The 20,138-nt window shown below is 37.5% G+C and overlaps 1 protein-coding gene across 5 annotated transcripts in view; it reads right to left on the bottom strand.

Moving 5' to 3' along the window:
• Nucleotides 1-20,138, bottom strand: part of PDPK1 (3-phosphoinositide dependent protein kinase 1) — a 31,468-nt gene that overhangs the window by 4,976 nt on the left and 6,354 nt on the right. For 2 of the 5 annotated variants that reach the window (XM_021411127.1, XM_021411128.1), the window contains exons 2-13: nucleotides 11,858-12,127; nucleotides 9,217-9,259; nucleotides 8,886-9,023; nucleotides 8,243-8,387; nucleotides 7,014-7,111; nucleotides 6,255-6,330; nucleotides 4,479-4,547; nucleotides 3,922-4,018; nucleotides 2,648-2,821; nucleotides 2,033-2,250; nucleotides 1,380-1,437; nucleotides 381-533 (exon numbers count right to left, since the gene is read on the bottom strand). In XM_021411127.1, coding sequence (XP_021266802.1) covers nucleotides 381-533; nucleotides 1,380-1,437; nucleotides 2,033-2,250; nucleotides 2,648-2,821; nucleotides 3,922-4,018; nucleotides 4,479-4,547; nucleotides 6,255-6,330; nucleotides 7,014-7,111; nucleotides 8,243-8,387; nucleotides 8,886-9,023; nucleotides 9,217-9,259; nucleotides 11,858-12,127 — 1,539 coding nt within the window. Of the gene's footprint in view, nucleotides 1-380; nucleotides 534-1,379; nucleotides 1,438-1,472; nucleotides 1,640-2,032; nucleotides 2,251-2,647; nucleotides 2,822-3,921; nucleotides 4,019-4,478; nucleotides 4,548-6,254; nucleotides 6,331-7,013; nucleotides 7,112-8,242; nucleotides 8,388-8,885; nucleotides 9,024-9,216; nucleotides 9,260-11,857; nucleotides 12,128-17,457; nucleotides 17,621-17,715; nucleotides 18,021-20,138 lie in introns of those variants that run through there. The other 3 variants (XM_021411130.1, XM_021411129.1, XM_021411131.1) reach the window with 3 other exon arrangements.

Here is a 20,138-nt window from a genome sequence, read left to right as displayed (position 1 = left end):
ACACTGTTGGTGTACTCCTTGCAAACCACTCTATACAAGCAGGGCTGGACTTAGAAAGTCCTTCTTAAGAATTTCTTTCAAATACAAAAAACACAAATTTTACCTACACTCGGATTTTAAGTAGTATACTTCTGTGGGAAGATGCATATCAGGTTCTTTTTTTTGTGTGCGTGTAGGAAGGGATGTTTGATTTTGTGGGGATTTTTCTTTTTGGTAGTGGGTTTTTGTTTTAAACTATGGCTGGTAACAAGTAATCCCCCAGTCAGCACCTGTGTTTAAGGAACTATTCGTGTATTTCCTCCACAAAATATTTCATTAACAAATTGCACTATGGCTACTGGACATTTATTGTAACTTAGAAAGAAATTAAAGTAACTTACTGTATGAACAAAAAATGTCTTAAAATTCTTGGCTTCCGGCCGCAACTCCAAAGACCAGGGGATTTCTCCTTTTAGAACTTTGTTGACAGGATCCACGTAATACAAGTGGGGCCCTTCTGTGAGGAGCAATTGACGTCGACGTGCAAACAATCCCTAACAGGAAGAGTAGGGATACAAAAAAAAGCATGAATAGAAAAAGTAAATTTGTAGATCTGAGCTTAACAAAACAGGTAAAATTAAAACAGGTCAGTGAGAGGAGATTGTTCAAATTTGGGGGAATTTTTATTTGTATTCTTTGTGCTTTACCTAATTGATTTCATTCCATTTTGGGGAGGCGACAGTGCATTAATACTACATGGCAAAACAAGTGCTACTTTAAGAAAGCATCTTCAAGTTCTAACAAAGCTTCATAAATCTAGCTGTACAGAGTGAAGCAGAGTATCTTCATCAAAGATTCTGGTACACAAATCCAGTAGGGATTTTCTTGTCAAAATTAGAAACAAACAGCGAAGAACTTACCTGAAAGACAGCCTACATGCCTGGAAAGCTGACACAGACTATCGGTGCTCCTCTGTACCATGTTTAAGTTAATACTTAGAGCAGTTCTAATGCCACCCTTACATCTCTCAGGATATAAAAACTAGTCAGATCCAGAAAAAATAACACAGCTGAGAGAACAATGAGCTTGTATTTTATCTTCTGATACTATCACCTCAATCCACATGGATTTGACTGTATCAGACTGGTAGGAGGGGATAGAACAAAAGCTTGTTTATACTAAAGTCTCAAGGGGAAAGTATCAGTAGCACATTTACTTTTAGCATTTTCCAAGAACTGAAAGGACACCACAAAATAAAGAGAAAATATGACATCTTAAAAAACAAAGCGATTTGACAAGGTTAGACAAGTAAGTTCTAAAACAGGTTCCTCATCTTTGTTGTCAAAGTGCAAGAATGTGACAACTGATTCCTGTTACAGGGGATTAAGAAAAGCCCTTACCTTTCTTTTGTCCACGGGGCCCATTTTTAGGATTAAGTTATTTTCTACAAACTGATGCCTTAGAAAGAAAAAAAACCACTATTACTGCAGAAGTAGTTTTTCCAGAGAAACAGTTTTAATTATCACTGCTACTATTATTACTAAGCAATTCTCCATATCCTTCTTAGAACTGCTCTCCCTCCAAAGAGTCCTGAACAACTTCACTAGATGAACGTTGGCCTCTTCCTCATTTCACACAAAAAAGCTTTTTCTCCTAAAATCTGGCATGAAAAGAAAATCACAAATGAGAAAATCTTATCAAAAGTGAAGAGAAATGCTAATGAGTACATGGTCTAGACATATTTTTGTCATCTCAGTGGGACAATATCATTACAAAATCTTACAAAAACTGTAATAAAGATGAAACCTCTTCTAGTTGTAGGACTCTGCAGAGGGAGGACTTCTTTGTATAGGTATAGTGTTATTTTTGTCAGTTTCTAAAGTTGTGGGTTTAGAATAAAGTTTTTTTGCTGCTATTAATTTAAAAACAGAAATTAAGAAACTAGTGAGTTTGCTTAAGGATATTAAGACAGACAAACACTGATTTGTATTATGAAAATTTTTCTTGATTGCTCACTGCAGTGCAACAGATGAGCTACATTCGCACATCTTACCAAGGATTTCCACCAGCTTGTTTTGCCAGAAGTAACCTCTTTTCATCTTCAGAAAACTGTAAGTCCAGCTCAAAGGAATTGTTGTCAAGATCATGAATATACTGTTCAATGTTGCCTCCTGATGTCTGTGGGGTACTTGTCTCTGGGACAGACAGTGAGTGTGAAGAGGCAGAACCAGAAACTTGCATACAACCAAACTGGCTGAGGAGATTGTCATACTAAAGAAAAAAATGGAAAAAAAAAGAGTTGGTTGTTTAGTTTAAAAGTTGATTGTGCACTGAATAATTTGAGCTGCTTTTAAATTAAGCACACTTTGCCTTTTGGGCAAAAAGGCAGCCTACTCTCTACAGACTAACAGGCACATCTTCCCCCCCCCCCCCCCCCCCCCCCAAAAAAAAAAAAAACCAACAAAATCCACAACACTCCAACATCAGAAAAGTATACTTGGTCAAAAGCAAGCAGAGACACAGAGACCTTTCCCCTCCTCTCCAAACACTCACTTCAGAAAAAACGAAAAATGTTGACTAGTTCAAATTTTGACCAGCAACTGCTTGCTTTAATGAAAGTCTAGGTAGCATCAGACCTGAATATATAGATATACATAGATGAACATACATTTCCATAACAGTCTTCATCATCCTCTGACATAGCAGGTAAGTATGCTGTAAGTTTCGGGGGTGTTTGAAGATGTAGGTTCTCCCACACAATGGATTCAAAGAAAGGGTGAGCCTTAAGAGGTCCATATCCTCCCATTTCTTCACAGCCTAATCTTTTGGTAGCATCTAGAACCTGAATAAATTACAGTGAAGTTAGCAGGCATAAAATAATGACAAGAAAGGGGCAAGCATTATTCACATTCGTGTAGCAACACATGAAAACTTAAAATTAGTCAGTCTTACTGCCCTAGGCATATATATAGAATATAAATAGATTGCTTATAACATAAAATGTTTTGTCAGGACCTCTTGTTAGCACAATTTTGCATTAGATCAGCTCACATAGCTAGCTAAATGTGATCCATATTTGGGTCCATAGAATTTTTTTTAGCTCTGTTTCGTCATAGAGATGGAATAAAACCAAGCAAACACACTAAGAATGCCTTATGGAGCATGGTTCGTTTCAATATATGACATGACATTCTAATACATATAACACATCTAAATATATAACATCATATTCTAGTGACGCAGAATAGCTCTAGAAGCTGTAGCTGGTGCCAAAAACTAACCTCTCACGCAATCAAAACCAGTATAGTTCTCAGGATGTTGATGCATCCTGGACCTTACCAGTGAACACCAGCTTGGTCATAAAACTAGCCTGGACACAGGAACATACAGTGGTTGCCTCACCATCAATTACAAACAACACAGCATTTTCTCCCTCTACACAATCTAATTTCAAGGAGCTGCTGTCACACAAAATGTTCTCTGCATATTCACTGTAGTGTCGTTGCAGTATCTCACTGGTGAGACTATTTTTCCTTCCCCTCTGTCAAACACTCATGGGCAGAGTAAATCTTTGGTTGATTTTATCTTTCCATCATGTATAGAATGCTGTTTTCAATTAAATGATACATTATGCAACTCAACAAATAACTTGGGTACTATACAAACACGCATTTGAATCTTAAGTTGTGTTATGCATAGTTTTTAGAACCATTTGTTTCCACATGACCAAGAGACATTCCCTTGCCCACGCTTTGCAATTCAGACACAAAAACGTAAGTGCTGTTTAATAATGGATGTTGACTTTCAAGACACTCTCACACACAACTAATAATCAGTAGTTCTTGCAAAAGAGTATATAGAACCTTTAGGAAAAAAAAGAACTACATACTAAGATGAATGATTCTAATGTAATCAAATCATTTAACAGCAATAAATATTTACCAATAGCTTTTCTACAAGGTCTTTTGCCTTGGGAAAAAATTTTTCTGGAAAGTCATATTCCAACTTTATTATCTTCTGGAATATCAGATACTCATTTCTGCAAAAGAGAAAAATATTTAGCTAGTTCTTGGTTCCCCACAATTATTCCAGATCATGCACTGTTAAATGTGAGAGATAAGTGTTAGAAGTTCCTACAAATCCTTCTCCTTAGGTACCCTAGAAGCAGCATTACAAGTATCTATGCTTCTGTAAGCATGAGATACTTGAAAAACAACAGAGAAAGGTCACATGGATCTTCATGGAGGCATAGTTAACTTACAGTATAAACTACATTTGAAATCCTAGGATAAATTAAGGAACCTCTAAGGAACTCTAATCTTACCATCTTCGTGATTTCAAAAAGGAAATAATGTAGACTACACCAGTTAAAGCACATATGATATTAAGACTAGAAGCACTCCATGAAGTTTTACTTCAGAATTTGTGGTAAGGTTAATGCCAACATCAAGTCAATATATTTATGATCTACGTATAAAGAAGTAGTTTAAGTCTCTTACCCAGCTCTGAAAGGAGGCAATCCAGCTACAAGCTGATATATTATACATCCCAGAGCCCAGAGGTCAGAGCTTTAAAAGAATTGAAAAAAAAAACAACATTTTTCTGCGAGTCTGTAAACCATGATTAAAAATTCTTAAGCTACTTCTGCTTAAAATATAGTACAACTGAAAACATCAGACGAACCTGTTTAGCATAATTTCCACACTATTTTCACTTCATTTCTTGAGAGGAGTAACTATCTCACAACAACTGACTACAAGCACAGGCGCAAGACAGCTGCATCCTCAAGTGACATAACTAACACATAGATAAAACTAAAAAAGATGACTTAAGCACTACGGCAATTCCAAGACACATCCAACCTAATGCAATACATGCTCCTCCAGATTAGAAATTCTTTCCTCTAAATATGTCATGGGGGGAAAAAAAAACCACAAAACACCAAAATATATATTTTTTTTACCAGAAGCTTTCTTTTAGACTATATGGGAACTGCTGAGTCACAGCCTGAACCACTGATTGAGCACCTGGAGGAAAGACCCAGCCAGCCCTAGGAGCACAGGTGAAGGCAATTCACTGTGTGACTGGAAGGCCTGGAGCCAGGCTCCACCCCTCTTAGGCCTCACTTAAGGGCTGACTGCCCCTGAGGAACAATCTCTTGCTGGAGATCCCTTCTCAGTGGAAGCTTTTCCCTGCAAACCTAGATCTTTGGAGACAGGTGAGCCCCTTTCTATTGTGCCAGTCCTTCTGTCATTACATCTCTCTTGTAACACCTTTTTCCACTGTGCTGATCTTTCCTATTGCTACATAGTTACAAACAAAAATGCACACTATATGGCACATGGGAGAGGAGAAGTTGTAAGTTTCAGCCTGTGGTCCTGAAAGCGTATTTTTAAACTTGTATTATCTCAAGGTAACCTATACAGAGATTTGATAAAGCTTAGAAATTCTCATGCAAGACTAGAATACTAACAAAGGCTATGAACTACTCAAATTAGGTGCTTTCTGTCATGCTGAACTATTAAGGAACTTCTAAAAGGAGATGGTAGCCTGATCAAGTCTTTCTACTATCCAAACCAGTCAGAACTTTACTGGAAGTTTTCTTCTAGTAGACAGGAAAAGGGCTAACAGTATTTACATAATTTTGAGAAATACTAGCAGGAATTACCATAGTTTTTCCCATAAGAATTATTTTCCCTATGTTTTATCAGTGATTACTGTGAGTGATCATTCTTCTATCACTGTAATAAAATATATACACATCAACTGGTAGTTCACCACCAGGAGCCCATTTAAAAAGTTCAGTGGGAGTCTAGGCACAGAGATGAGATTTAAACCACTGAAAACCCCAAACAGAGCTTCACAAAATACTGGAAGTTAATCCGAGTGTAAGTCCAAGAAACCAATAGCCTTTCCCTAAACTGACATAACATGACATTCTGTAGCTTTTACATCAGAAATCACCATGCTAGAGCCATCTTATATGAGATAAGAATGGAAAGAATGAGTGTGAGTAATAAATATTGAGGGGGAAAAGAAATTCAATTTCTCATTACTCACTTCCTTCTCCTGACAACACCACAGCCTGTAGGACTCAGAGATAAGATAAGATCAAATGAAGAAGCTAGCACTCAGACAAGAAGTAATACTTGCTAAAAGAGATATTTCCAACTCTTACTCAATTATCTTCCTTTGAAATACTAAGCTACACCTCCCATCCACTGGATGGCATACTGATAGAGTAAGAAAGTTCTAAAATACAGTACAGTCCTCACCTTTTACAGGCAGATTTTTCTGTCAGCAGTTCTGGAGAAACATACTGTGCTGTCCCTACAAATGAATTTGCCCGTGCTATGAAGAAAATTGAAAGAGTTAAGCAGAAACATACTTGTGGAAAAACCAAATCCCTCCCACCCCATCCATGAAAAACTGAAGGGCAAACTAGCGAAAATTAAGCAATGCTTAAAAAAAATCCACACATTCCCTTTCTCTACCCAAGCACAAAACCTGGATGGAAGAGTCAAATCACTTTATCTTGGTGATACCTACTTAGTTCAAGAAGCTAGACATTTGGGTATAAACTATATCAACACAAGCTTACTAGATCTGAGTACAAAATCACCAAATTTGATAAATGTGAATGAGAAACAGTTCTGTCTAGGGTTTTTTAAATCAGGTATAGTTTGCAGTATCATTGATTCACAGCTTAATATTAAGCAAAGAGGGATGCAGGAATTCCATAATCTTCACATTTGAGTAACTTTGATAGCCACCAGGGCTTCAGTACATACACACAAAGTAACTATTTCAGCTGAGTCAAATTATTTGTTTCAATATATTTCAATATTACTTTCTTAGATAAGAGTTGAGGACACTTAAAAGTTGCATTTTGATAAATACAATAGACCTACATTTTCAAAGGACCACTTGCTACATCTATATAGGTAACTACAGAAGTTGGACTTGATCTTTGTAGGTCTCTTCCAACTAAACTGTTTTACATTTTGTGTCACATGACAAAGTAAATGACATACCTTGTCTGCTATCTGCAGATAATACTTTTGCTGTTCCAAAGTCTGTTATTTGAATGTGCATATCTTCATTTAGCAAGATGTTCTCTGGCTTTAGGTCCCTGGAAAATGCAAATTTTCATATTCAAAACAGCACACAAATTAACACTGCAAAATGGTCTAGTGTCTTGGATGCATGTCACCACAAATGATGCAGACATTCTGTAAACACTTGCAGCTGACAACATGCAGAATACTGCTAACAGGTTTTGGAAAGTCCATTCATTACCATTTTCCCTAAAAAGTCTTAAAGTAATGAATAGTTGAGCACAAAACTAAGCTATTGTGTACTTCACTTCTTCAACTAAATTAATTCCCAAGCCATAAGTTAGGTCATATCTTGACAGATTGATATGGCAGTAAGATCATCTAGGCCTGCTTACTCACAGGTAGGCAAAAATGCAAAACTTCACTTAGCCAAACAACAGCACATCTAGCCCCTATAGATTCTATTCCCAACTTTTTCACTGAAAAGCTTTAGGAAAATATTTTTATTTAAAAAGCAAGTACTAATGCTATCAGAATTATGATCCGACAGCTTTTTGCCAACCATCACCTACTGTTCTACAAACTGCCTGGGTACCTACAGACACTATATATTTTTCCCAAAATAAGTTCTGTGACTCAGAATTCTCACACTTGCTTGAATATTGTACCAAACAGCTCTTATTTGCTTAATAAACTCACAACAAAACATGCTTATCCAGACAATATCATTACATCAGAACTGCAGAGGTTCTATTAGACACTTTCCTAGATTTCACTGTCTACTTCTTGATAAACTTTGTGGGAATTGTTCACTCAGTGAAAGCACTACTACACACTAATATTTACTTTTCTTGCAGATGTGCTATCCACTATTCTACACACAGCAGAATTCTAGTTGGTTTTGGTACACAGAACCACAGGAAAAAATTAACCAAAAGAGTAGTCTGTTTCTAGAGTTCAAAGCACATAAGCTTTTGGGAACATTAGTTCTAGACCATAAAGTTTCCTTACTTTTTCCAGCCAGAACAGTTGATGTAATAACAGATTTGCTCTCCTCCTAACAGTCGCCTTGTTTAGCTCTCTCCATCATGTTAACAACAGGACTAGTACTAGCAAAATGCTATTATATTCTTACTAGCTTTCCACAAAATCCACATTCAGGCGTCATGAAGAACATTTCTCATGCATTGATCTGTGTGTGTTACCTGTGAATAATTCCTTTCCCATGCAAATACTCCAGGGCTGATACGATTTCAGCAGTATAAAACCTGGTACAGGTCTCATCAAATGAGCCAATTTTGCGTATATACTTTAGCAGCTCGCCGTTTTTGGCATAGCTAAGCCCAAAATCTGAATGTTAAGAAGTTAAGGTCTAGCATTAAAACATGGTAAAACAAACCCCCCCACACCCTTGAATCAAAATAAAAAATATTGAAAATATATAAGAGGAAGGAAGTGAAAGTGGTTAATTTGAAACTTTATATAGTAGCAACACAAAACAATCTCTAACTGTATGTATTAAGAATCTAGGATAAAGGTTCCAGTTTTTTAGCATACCAGAGTCTACACAGGAGGTTAACTCAGTAATTTTTCCAGATAGTCACCTGAATAATTAACTTCATCTCTATATATAATTGTCTACAGAGAGAATCCCCACTTATTGTTCTACTTGCTTAATTTATATCAGAAGCATGACTGAAGCAAGTTGTATTGCAACCATCTGTCTAAGGTATTTTAAATACCTCAAGTTTATCTCATAATTCCTGTTGGACAGTGATTCAAAGGAAACAAAACCGAGGACTGTTATTCATAACAAATTGTGTATAAGTTTCGGAACTCAAAGGATACACAGCTTTTCATCATCCTGAAAGGTGAAGTAGAGTTTCACAAAAAAAGGATGATCCAGACGGGACATTACATCTCTCTCTCGTGTCACGTATGGCACCTTGTTTTCTTTTATGATATGACGCTTTTCTAGAATTTTAACTGAATGAAAAAAACACAGTGAAAACACAGGAGATACAACCCAATTAAGCCTATTTAGTAATTTGTGGTTTGGTTGTGAGGTTTTTTGTTAGTTAAATTATTAAAACACTACGTTTTTTGAACGGATAGTTTGTAATCGGACTGCATTCATACAGTATTTTTAAAAAGTTATGTTTAAGGAATTGATACTTACTAGCATATTCTCTAGAACTTGTCAATTCTCGAGCCAACACAACCTGTTGCCATAGGAGATATAATGTACAATGAATATAATGTAACCATTCACTGAAGACATACAGTAAACATCACTTTTTATCTTCCAGTCTGTATTTAGACTACTGCTTGTCCAAAACAAACAGTCACAAACAAGATCAGCAAAAGATGTAAGCATGTGCTTGTGTCATGATGGCTTCCTAACTCCTCAAAAAAAAAAAATCAGTTATTGCAAAGTACTTAAAAATATTGCAACATACTCCTAATACCAAATTTCATGCACTTAGTAAAAAAACCTTCTAAGTAACATCCTTCTTTAGGTCAATTTCTCCAAAGTGAAAGGAGAAGTGCATGCAGTCGCGCTCTTTAATCACTGGAAAACTGAAGTCTCATTACAGTAGTAAGAAGCAATTTTTTATTTTTTATTTTTTTTTTTAAGAAAAAAGTGCCTACTATGAAAAAAACCTGGTAAGCTCTACCACCAAGGCATGGCCCTTAGAGCTATGTCCACATCTCATATACCTCCAGGTATCCCTGCACTCCCTGGGCAGACTGTCCCAATGCTCGACCACCTTCTCTGTGAAAATAATCCTTCCTACTGCCCAATCTAAACCTCACTCCACCCAGTACAACTTGAGACTGGGTCTTCACATCCTATCGCATGTCATCTGAGAAAGAGACTGACATTAGAGCCAGAACTTAAGTTCTATGTGCAGAACCCAGCACTTAGTGTTGTTGGACATCATGTGATTGGACTTGGCTCACCAATATGGGCTATGTAGATTCCTCTGCAGAGCCTTCCTACCTTGAAGATGATCAATGGTCCTGCCTAACTTGATATTGTCTACAAACTTATTCACACAGCTGAAGACACATCTTGGCTAATTCTCAAATCTGAATCAAGTTATAGAGGCTCCAAAGACTAATATCCCTTCTGGCCCTATGCTGTATCTTTTTTTAAAAAAAAAACATTTCAGATGTATTGCTCGCAAATATACTTCCATATCAAGCAGCTGTGTATGCTGGATTGACTATTTTCCTCCTAGCATGAATTCTTGGGCACCTTTAGGTCCCTTCCTCACCAAACACATCTGAGTAAACAACATATCCTCACTTCCTCTCAACTAATTTTCCACAAAAACAGTAGAATAACAAGGAATAAAATCCCACAGTGGTGCATATTGGTGTCATGTTTGTGTTATCAGGGGCCTCATCCACTCTAAGTAGTAGTATTAACAGTGAATGTAAATTCTATAAAGTGGAATTAGACTAAATTGATGGCTAAAATAAATAAAAACACTTTTAGCAACTATCAAAAAATTCCCAGAACATAAAATTGTGTAAGTGGAAAAATCAGACAACAGCAAGGGAAAAAACACAAAGTTAAACCTTTCAAACTGGAGGAAAGTAAGAGGAAGAAGAAAGCTCTCAGAGTCTACGAAGTAGAAACAACTGCCAACGTAACTGTCAGACTTAATGACCATGCCCAACTTTAAGCTTGAACAAATGCCTGAGACTGCCAGAGATCAAGTCTGCATTTAAGAACTGGTTTCGGCTGCATACTTTCACCAGCCCTACCTAAGGCCCCAATGTTTATGGTAACCAAAATTCTGCTTGTAAAATTCAAACCAATAACACTACATAGAGATCCAGAGTCTGGATTAGGCCATGTGAGTTTCTCTATTCTATTGAGAATATAGTGCTAAGATGCAGAGAACAAAAGCAGAACAAAGAAGTCTCACTGAAGCAGAGTGAACAAGCATGTTCCAGCATGCCCAAGAGGGAGCAACTCCGACAGATTCTTTAGGGAAACCTGTGGATTCCAAACTATGCAGTTAAGTGCAAATTACTCTTGATGACTACCAGAGACCTTCCTCCTAAATACCAGTACACCGTACAAGAAGAACAAAAACCAAAAACAACACCCTCACCAAATCCCCCAAAAACACCCACAACAAAAGGTATATACAAATGGCTGATATGAAAAAGATAAAGAATATCATTCATTGGTTTTAAATGGGGCAACTACAAAAGCATCAAATGAAAGTATTAATTGCTGTATGAGTTCTTTGAGACAATTACTTAAGCAATTCATTCTTATGCAATGCCATGGATGCCAAAAGTAGGTTAAAGACAATCTATTTAAGCCTGCTGAATACAAGGATAATAACTATGGCTCTTGAAGTCCTTGAGGGCCATAACACTAAAGGCTGAGAAAGAATACTGAAAAAATATTTTTCTTACATTCTTTCCTAAGCATCTGGCCTTGGCTCCCACCACAGACAGGATAATGGGTAGAAGTTCTTATCATGACAAACTCTTAGTCCAATTTCAAATTCTTGATGTCATAAAACTTTAACATAACACAATAAGCTGCCAAAAACTTACATTAGAAAGCAATACCTTCCAAAAGTCAAAACAAGTCATCAGAATTCTACACAACTTCTGATGAGTTTAAAAAAAAAGGACTTGAAAAAAAATCAGCACCCCTATATATCCTGCTCATTTACTCTTCAAGTTATCTCTACATTTAAATCCCAGTAATCACCTAGGCATGAAATTTTGAAGTTTATCTATATTGGGCAGATTAAGAAACACCTTTTATAAAAAAGCAAAATTACCGTTGAAAAAGATCCTTCACCCAGAATTTTCCCAAATTTAAAGTCATCAGGTCGTTTCTTCCGAGGCTGTGGAGGCTGCTGTCCTGTATGTTGCTGCAAGGAGTTTGAACTAGATCTTGATTCAGCTGCGGTGCCCTCCATGTTAGATCCCTGTCTGCTGCCACAGGTGGAAATGACAGATGGAGTGCTGGAATCTGCTTGGTTCCTCACCATTGATGGGGATGGACAGGAACATAACACCACACTAGACTGGATTGGAACAGCATCATACTGAAAAGAGAAATGGATCTATTAACCCATGCCTTCAAATAATTCTCACACATCTGCACTTTGTTTGCATTCCTTCCTGTTTGAAAGGACTATCATGAAGATGTCTTTAGGAGGGAACGCAAGTATTTATTTTGGAAATGGTAGCTCTTCATTTGTTAGATGTATAGACACTGGTTAGGTCATGCTGCAGACATACACATAGACATAAGTCAAAAGTCTTAAAGCTTGAATTCAAGAATGCAGGTTTTTCAGACTCAAAAAAAACCCCTCCACAACAACATAATGTCAAATTTTCAGGTACATTTCCTTAAGAATAACATGATTTTTGAAGTTTGTTTCATAGTTAATGACAGAACCACCAGTTCATCTTAAGAAGTGGTAGTTTTCCTGAAAATTGTAAAAGTAGTTAAGGGTTAATTAACACATTCACCAGTAACATAAACGTATCGATCAATGCTACAATGAATCATAAATAAAGAAGTAAACCATGAAAACTTTAATAGGCAAAAGATACACTTTACATGCATCAGAGGTTTTTAATTGGAATCTCAGTTTTTCCTACAAGTATTTTTCATATTCATGGGGGGGTCAGGAAGGAGAGGGAGATCACTAATAAGATGCATGCAACAGGCAGATCAGACGGAGGATTCTAATAATCAGAAATACTTTTTTCTTTAAAAAAACAACAACCTCTGTTTTGATCTTTTAAAACGAAGGAGATTACAGTATTTATCTCTTACAGACACCCCAATTTTAAGACAAAGAAACTTATGCAGCCCAGAAAAAAAGCAAATATGAAAACAGACATTCCAAATACCAATCCCTGTAACATACAAAGGAAATCATTATTTGGTACCCTTTCATCAGTTTTCTGCAAGTAAGACCAAGGAAACTAGTCAAGCTGGTTTCCCTTCCTGTTGCTCATATACCTCATTTGTCTGTCAAACATCTGCTTCAACTGTTTTACTTGAAATTCACCAAAAACACAGATAACGAAAGTTCTGCTGAACCTCCTCTGGCAAAAAAAAAAAAAAATACTGAAATGCAATGCAGAGGGAATATATAAGATTATTAACACTGCAGCTCAACATGGATTTTCACTCTCAGCATTCAAACATACCACCAGCAGAATGGAACAGTGGCTTGATGAAGATCTCCTAACCTCAAAACAGGTGTATAATACAATCCCTAGTCCGTGACCTTTCTCATCTCGTCCAACAAGAATAACGTCTCATGAATTTCAATTTGAGTCAGAACAATTTCCAGCACTTCTATCAGAACCCACTTAAGAAGGGAACTGGACTTGCATCCAACCATTACTTTAGGCTTAATGCACCTCGCTCCACAATTAACAATTATTTACTGCACTATGCAGAAATACACAATTTATTCATTTAGTGGCATTCCTAACATACACAAACATATTAGGCTTCTAAATTCAGACTAAGGTAACAAAGTCAAACACAGGAGAACTAAAATTCCATTTCGTTCACTCCCAGTAATGTATCTAAATATAAACTACTGTATTTTGAAAGGTATCTATTATTGAACAACTACCATAAACACCATCTTCCAAGAAGCATTTTCTTTCCAAAATGCATGCAACCTACTTGCACCACAATCTCTACTGCTTCTTTGGTATTTTCCTAAGGATTGTAACTAAAATGATAGGGCACATCAGCATCAGGTAGCAGTTTCTTTTATTAGAACCTGATTGAGCTTTATGACATGATAGAGTCCGGTAAGAAATCTGCCTTTAATGATAGCTATCTGCTATATTTTGTAAAGCTTTTGTGAGGACACAAGGATGTTAAATTTGGAGGAAGACTTGGAGACTGATGGGAGATGCATTTTCTTTGTGAAAAGTTGACTAACTCCATCAGAGAACAATGTACGTCCTTCCTCAGAATTAGTTACACAGCATTCTCATCTTTGAAGAAAAGGAAATATATTGATGTTTTATTATGAAAACACATACACATTAAAGTACAGGTGCTGCAGTACACTATTACTTTTGAGTCTTCCACACTGATATTTTAGCTGACATTTCCCCTAGATTATGCAAGAATTGATGGTCACAGGTTATTTTCCCTGATTTTCATATACCCCAATTGAATCACATTTCCTTCAGCCAGCTACTCAAAGGACACCCTGCATAAAGATTCACAGCAGCTGGAATTAAAACTAGATTGTGCTCTTCTCTATAAATACTGCAGTGATGGCTGAGCACAAACAGGACTGCTCAACAACCGACACGATGCAGATATCATAAATGACTCTTTAATTGAAATACAGTAAAAACACATGTATACAACAGACTCTAATATTAGGATTTAAATGATGAACTGACTCTAGTCAGCTCGGACTATCCTAGAGCAACAGCAGTATAGAGGTAAACAAGCAAGCAGCACTGTGGGAGATTTGAGTATTTTACAGCTGCCAAGATCATCCTGAAGAGGGAGGAAAAACTCACAAACAACAACAACAAAAAAGCACTAAAGAACACGGAGAAAAAGTGAGGAAAAAAAATAGGTATCGGATGTAGTTTATTTACTTACACAATATCTGAAAACAAGTTACAATGAATATTATGTATAGAAAAGTCCTGAGTGAAAAAGAGACAGGAATAGAGGATGTTTTAGGATGAGAAGATTATTTCCAGCCAGAGTATAGCATCAGATAGCTATTTGACTTTCTCAAAGGAAAGTCCAGATTAATTTTGAAGTTTCAGATGGTTAATCTTTATTAATTCACTAGTAACACAGTTCTTTTTATTTGAAATTAGTGCATCTGTTGTTCTTTTCCCCTCTAGCCCATACACAGCAGCAGAACTGTTAGAGAAGAAAACTTGAATCAATGCAGGAAGCCCACCAGCTATCACTGTGTTTTCACTTTTGTACTTTTTTCCCTCCATTCTCCTCTCCATGCAAACCCAGCCACACACAAAGCTCCCAGCTACCTAAAAAGACTTCTGCATTTTTGAACTCCTTTCGTAATTCAGCATCAGCACTGCAACTTTTAATACATCCAAGCACAAAGTATTAAATTGCATACTGCTCTAAAGCAGGTAAAACCACAACAACTGAATCTCTTCTAGCTTTTTCCCACTGCAAGTCCTGCAACACCACTTTGCTGATACAGCTGCATCAACACTAACAGCAGTAAAAAAGGCTTGTACAGGCTGAGTCTTCTGGAGCTACCAGTACTTTATACTCCTGTCCTAAGTGATGTGATGCCAAATACCAAAGACTGGCAAATATTTTTCCTATCACTGAAACTCTACTAGTAAAAATACATAAGCCTTGTTACTTTTACATAGAAAGAGTGTGAATAAGGCCTTAACCTATAACTTTTCTGATCCATAAAATAACTGCTGACTGTACTCAATTGGTAGCTGCACTAAGTCGCACGGCAGCAGTAATCACAGAACACAGAATGGCTTGGGTTGAAAAGTCTTTAAAGATTTAACTTCCCCCACCATAAGCAGGGTTGGCACACACTAGATAAGGCTGCCCAAAGTCCCGTCCCACCCGGTCCTGAACGCCTTCAGGAATCACAAAAGCTCTTTCATTCACTTACCTATAAGGTCAGGTTTTTTTTTTTTGTTTTTTTTGAAACAGATCTTGCTAACAGAAAGTATTACACAAAATAAAATGAGCTCTTCACCTCAAGAGGTACATTTGTTTTGATTATAAACAATGCTGATGAGACTAAGACTCATAGGCACAACCCTCCTATGAATGTTTATCATAAATGGTATCAGAGGTCTACTAAATACAGACACTTAAAAGACACTTCATTTGGCATTATGTAACATGTGAAATACAAAATATTGATCAGGAAAAAAAATACAGAGTACATTCTAAGCAGAAGGTGGTTAAATCCTTTAATAATCTGTAACAGTCATCCTGAAACAAGGATCTATTCCAGTTCACACATGCACTGATTCTCAAAGCCCAGAATTTTAAAGACAAAGAATAGCTGCATAAAAATAAAGACTAGGGAAAAAAAAAAACACACATTCAGCAAAAAGGTGCATCTCTTAAAGCAATCTACAGCTTCTGGTAAATCAGAAAACAGTAAGACCTTGCTTTTGTCTCTACTAAAACATCACTACAAATCAAAATATGGTACAAGAACTTACAAATCATGAGGAGAAACAAACAAAAAAGTTGGCCTAATACCTGAATAGGAAGAACTAGGAAACATCAACAAGGAGAAGCAAACTCTTCCTGCCACTAGTACTACATAAACATTAAGGAGAAAACCAAAATCAACCACTTTCAGGAAGAAAAAAGAAATCAAGAGAATGAATTCCCGGAGAAATACCTAATTACCTGACTAGACTGAGCTCCTGTAATTTTTAATAAGGAGACCAACTGTCTAAGCCTTGTGGCATCAGAGACCATGGGACTACAAGAATTAGGATCACCTGCAATTCAACAGAAGTCATGCTGCATGTAATTACTGAGTAGCATATGTCATGTTAAGTTAAACCATGCTAAGTTCAGAGACTATCAGACAGAAGTCAGTACAAACACATATGCTCTACATCAGGAAACTCTGCTTCGTAAGTTTTCTGATTCATAAAGCAACACATTAACAATCTAGGATGTCTATGAATTAAATCTTTTCACTTGCATATGGAGTCTGAGAGGCTTTTAAAACACATACCATATGATGCAGCGTAAGATTTCCTCCACAGGTTTCACAGTACCTCTTCCAACCACAGCTTTTACATCTCTACCAAACATAGCTACTTAATACAGAAAGATCTATGAATCTAAGATTCAACGTCCAAATTAAAACATTCATCTTCAAGTAAAAACAGGGAGCCCATCTATTTATTCCTCCTTAATTGCACAGATAAAGTTTTTATTTCACATTGAGAGAAAGTGATCGCCTTCATCAGACAGCTGTTTTCAAGTTTTAGATATAAGACCACTTATTTATCAATACTGTCATTCTGCTAAAGACAGAGAATGTTAAATAGGTTTGGCCCAAAACATCTATAAATTATTTTGATATTGTCATACAAGAAGAAAATTCTGAAATTGAAGCTTATTTCATATTGCTTAGAAATTAACCATTAAAAATCTGGATTATTCTAAGGGTTTATTTGTAGAATGCAAAGTGAAAAAAATGATCAGCTAGGCAGTTATATTTCTTTTCATGGCACATTTGTATTTCAGAGGGTTGACAAGATGTAGCAACTGAATGCAACAAAGATCTTGTATCTGAAAAACAGAGGAAGAAGGGGCAATTAACAGATATCATACACTACTTTCCCATTGGCATTCTCCCCGTCATCCCAAAATGAAAATATTCACCTTCTCCAGGTTTTCCAATACCTATTTGTGACAGCCTCCACTTCAAAGGCTAGTGTGCAACACACCCAGGATGTTCTAGCATATTCCAAAAGAACGAACAGGTCATCAGGACAGATAATTGGGTGGCTCTGAAGGTATATCCTCAAATTGTTCCTCGCAGTATCTAAAATGAGAATTCAGGCAAAAACATGGTAGCTCCGCAATGAGAAACATGACTTAAGATACAAAGAAACACTAAATCAGAGTAACAAGTCTTACCTTTTAGTGTAGAGATCACAGAACAGGTAGCACTTTCCATTATACTCCAATTCCTTCCAGGAATAGCTTGCAGAGGGCATAATGACTACCACGTGATCCATATCAATAAGTTAAATCTTCAACATCAGCGTTCCTTTTGTATCCTCTCTATGTTGCTACACCAGAATGACTGCCATGAATGAAGGCAACCCAGAACAATAACAGATTGCGTGCTCTCAAACTACAGTGAACATCAACTGTTCTATCAAAACATTCTATCACAGAGTCACAGTATGGTTTGGGTTGGAAGGGACCTTTAAGATCATCCAGTTCCAAGTCCCCTGCTGTAGGCAGGGACACCTCTCACTAGACCAGGCTGCTTAAGCCTCACCCAGCCTGGCCCTGAACGCTTCCAGGGAGGGGACACACACAGCCACGCTGGGCAACCTGTTCCAGTGTCTCACCACCCTCACAGTAATTTCTTCCTAATATCTAGTCTAAATCTACCCTCTTTCAGTTTAAAACCATTTCCCTTTGTTCTGTGTCTACATGCCGTTACAAAAGTCCCTCCTCATCTTTCCTGTAGGCCTCCCTCAGGTACTGGAAGGCCACTATAAGGTCCCTCTAGAGCCTTCGTTTCGCTGGGTTCAAGAGCCCCAGCTCACAGAGCATCTCCTCGTAGGGGAGGTGCTCCAGCCCTCTGATCATCTTCATAGCCCTCCTCTGGACCCACTCCAACAGCTCAACATCCTTTTTGTGCTGGGGTCCCCAGAATGGATGCAGTACTCCAGGTGCGGTCACACAACAGAAGAGTAGAGGGGCAGAATCACCTCCCTCAACTTGTTGGTCACGCTTCTCTTGATGCGACCCGGGTTGGCCTTCTGGGCTGCAAGTGCACATGGGCAGCTCAGGTTGAATCTTTCATCCACCGACACCCCCAAATCCTTCTCCTCAGGGCTGCACTCAAGCCATCCTCCATCCAACCTGTATCTGTGCTTGGGATCGCCCCAGCAGGGTCCTGCACCTGGCTTTGCTGAACTTCAAGAGATTGGCATGGGCCCACCTCTCAATCCTGTCCAGGTCCCTCCGGATAGCATCCCTTCCCTTTAGCATGTCAACTGCACCACTGAGCTTGGTGTTGTCTGCAAACTTGCTGCGGGTGCACTTGATCCCACTGTCCGTGTCGCCTGCAAAGATGTTAAATAACACCGGTCCCAGCACCGATCCCTGAGGAATGCCACTCATCATCAGTCTCCACTTGGACGTTGACTGCAACTCTGAGTGCGACCATCCAGCCAATTCCTTGTCCAGCAAGTGGTCCATCCATCAAATCAATTTTTCCTCCAATTTGGCAACCAGGCTGTCATGCAGGACAGTGTCAAACGCTTTGTATAAGTCCAGGTAGAGGACATCAGTCACTCCTCCTTCATAAACTAATGCTGTAACTCCATAAAAGGCCACCAAGTTTATCAAGCATGACTTGCCCTTGGTGAATCCATGCTGGTATCCTAACATTTGTTTGTTCTCTAAACTTCTGTCTAGAAATGGACTGTCCGACTTTCTGACAAGCGACCTACAGCGTACTCTATTAATCCATTTAAAAATGAGTGTAGATAGGAGAAACAATATACTCAACAATTTATGAAACTCTGTACTATAATAGCTTCTACTTATATCTGCTTACATGTTTGTCAGTGAATTTAAATAATTTTAAAAGATGTATTTGGCAACACTGTTATTACTTTCAAGGAATTAAAATACTTGCCTAAAGAAAAACAGAACATCTATTCACATGCCTTAAAAATAACTAGATACTGCCAGATCACATCTCATGATTATAATACAAAAATCAAACACGAAATAGGTATCAGAGAACTCAGACTAAGCTAAAATATGGCAATAGTTCTGACACTTACATTCAGCCATATTATAAAAGTCAAACATCATAGAAATTTGCAGACATATGAAAACATGCAAGCTGCTAACACTCCTCTTGATAAAAGATCACTTATCTCCGCAGTGAAGAAGGAATACCATTAGAAGGGAGAAGTTCGGAAAACAAACCTAGAAGCATGCTTCCACATTCTGAAATCTGGGGAAAGATATCAAAGGCTTTAAAGAACCAGACTCAACATTTATTTACTGAAAAAGGTAGAATACATTTAGAGAAAACTAGTCATGGATTGGTATGTTGGCAAATACCCTGTCTTCTTCAATGACTTTAATAACTTATTTCTCTGCATAGAAAAGAGCTCAAAGCATGGAGTTAAAACTCCTTGTCAAAAAATCTGATAAGGGAAGGATACCAAACTTTTATTTTGAAACATAAGAACAGTACCACCTGCTTTTAGGTACCATACAAAACAAATTTTCAAAAGCCTAACAAATAAAGTGCTTATTAAGAACCGGGTTACAAAGATGCCAAAGACACTTTGCCTGGACAA

This window comes from Numida meleagris, chromosome 13, assembly GCF_002078875.1.
Source record: "Numida meleagris isolate 19003 breed g44 Domestic line chromosome 13, NumMel1.0, whole genome shotgun sequence".
Lineage (NCBI taxonomy): Eukaryota > Metazoa > Chordata > Aves > Galliformes > Numididae > Numida > Numida meleagris.
This window is presented reverse-complemented; position numbering and strand designations above follow the sequence as displayed.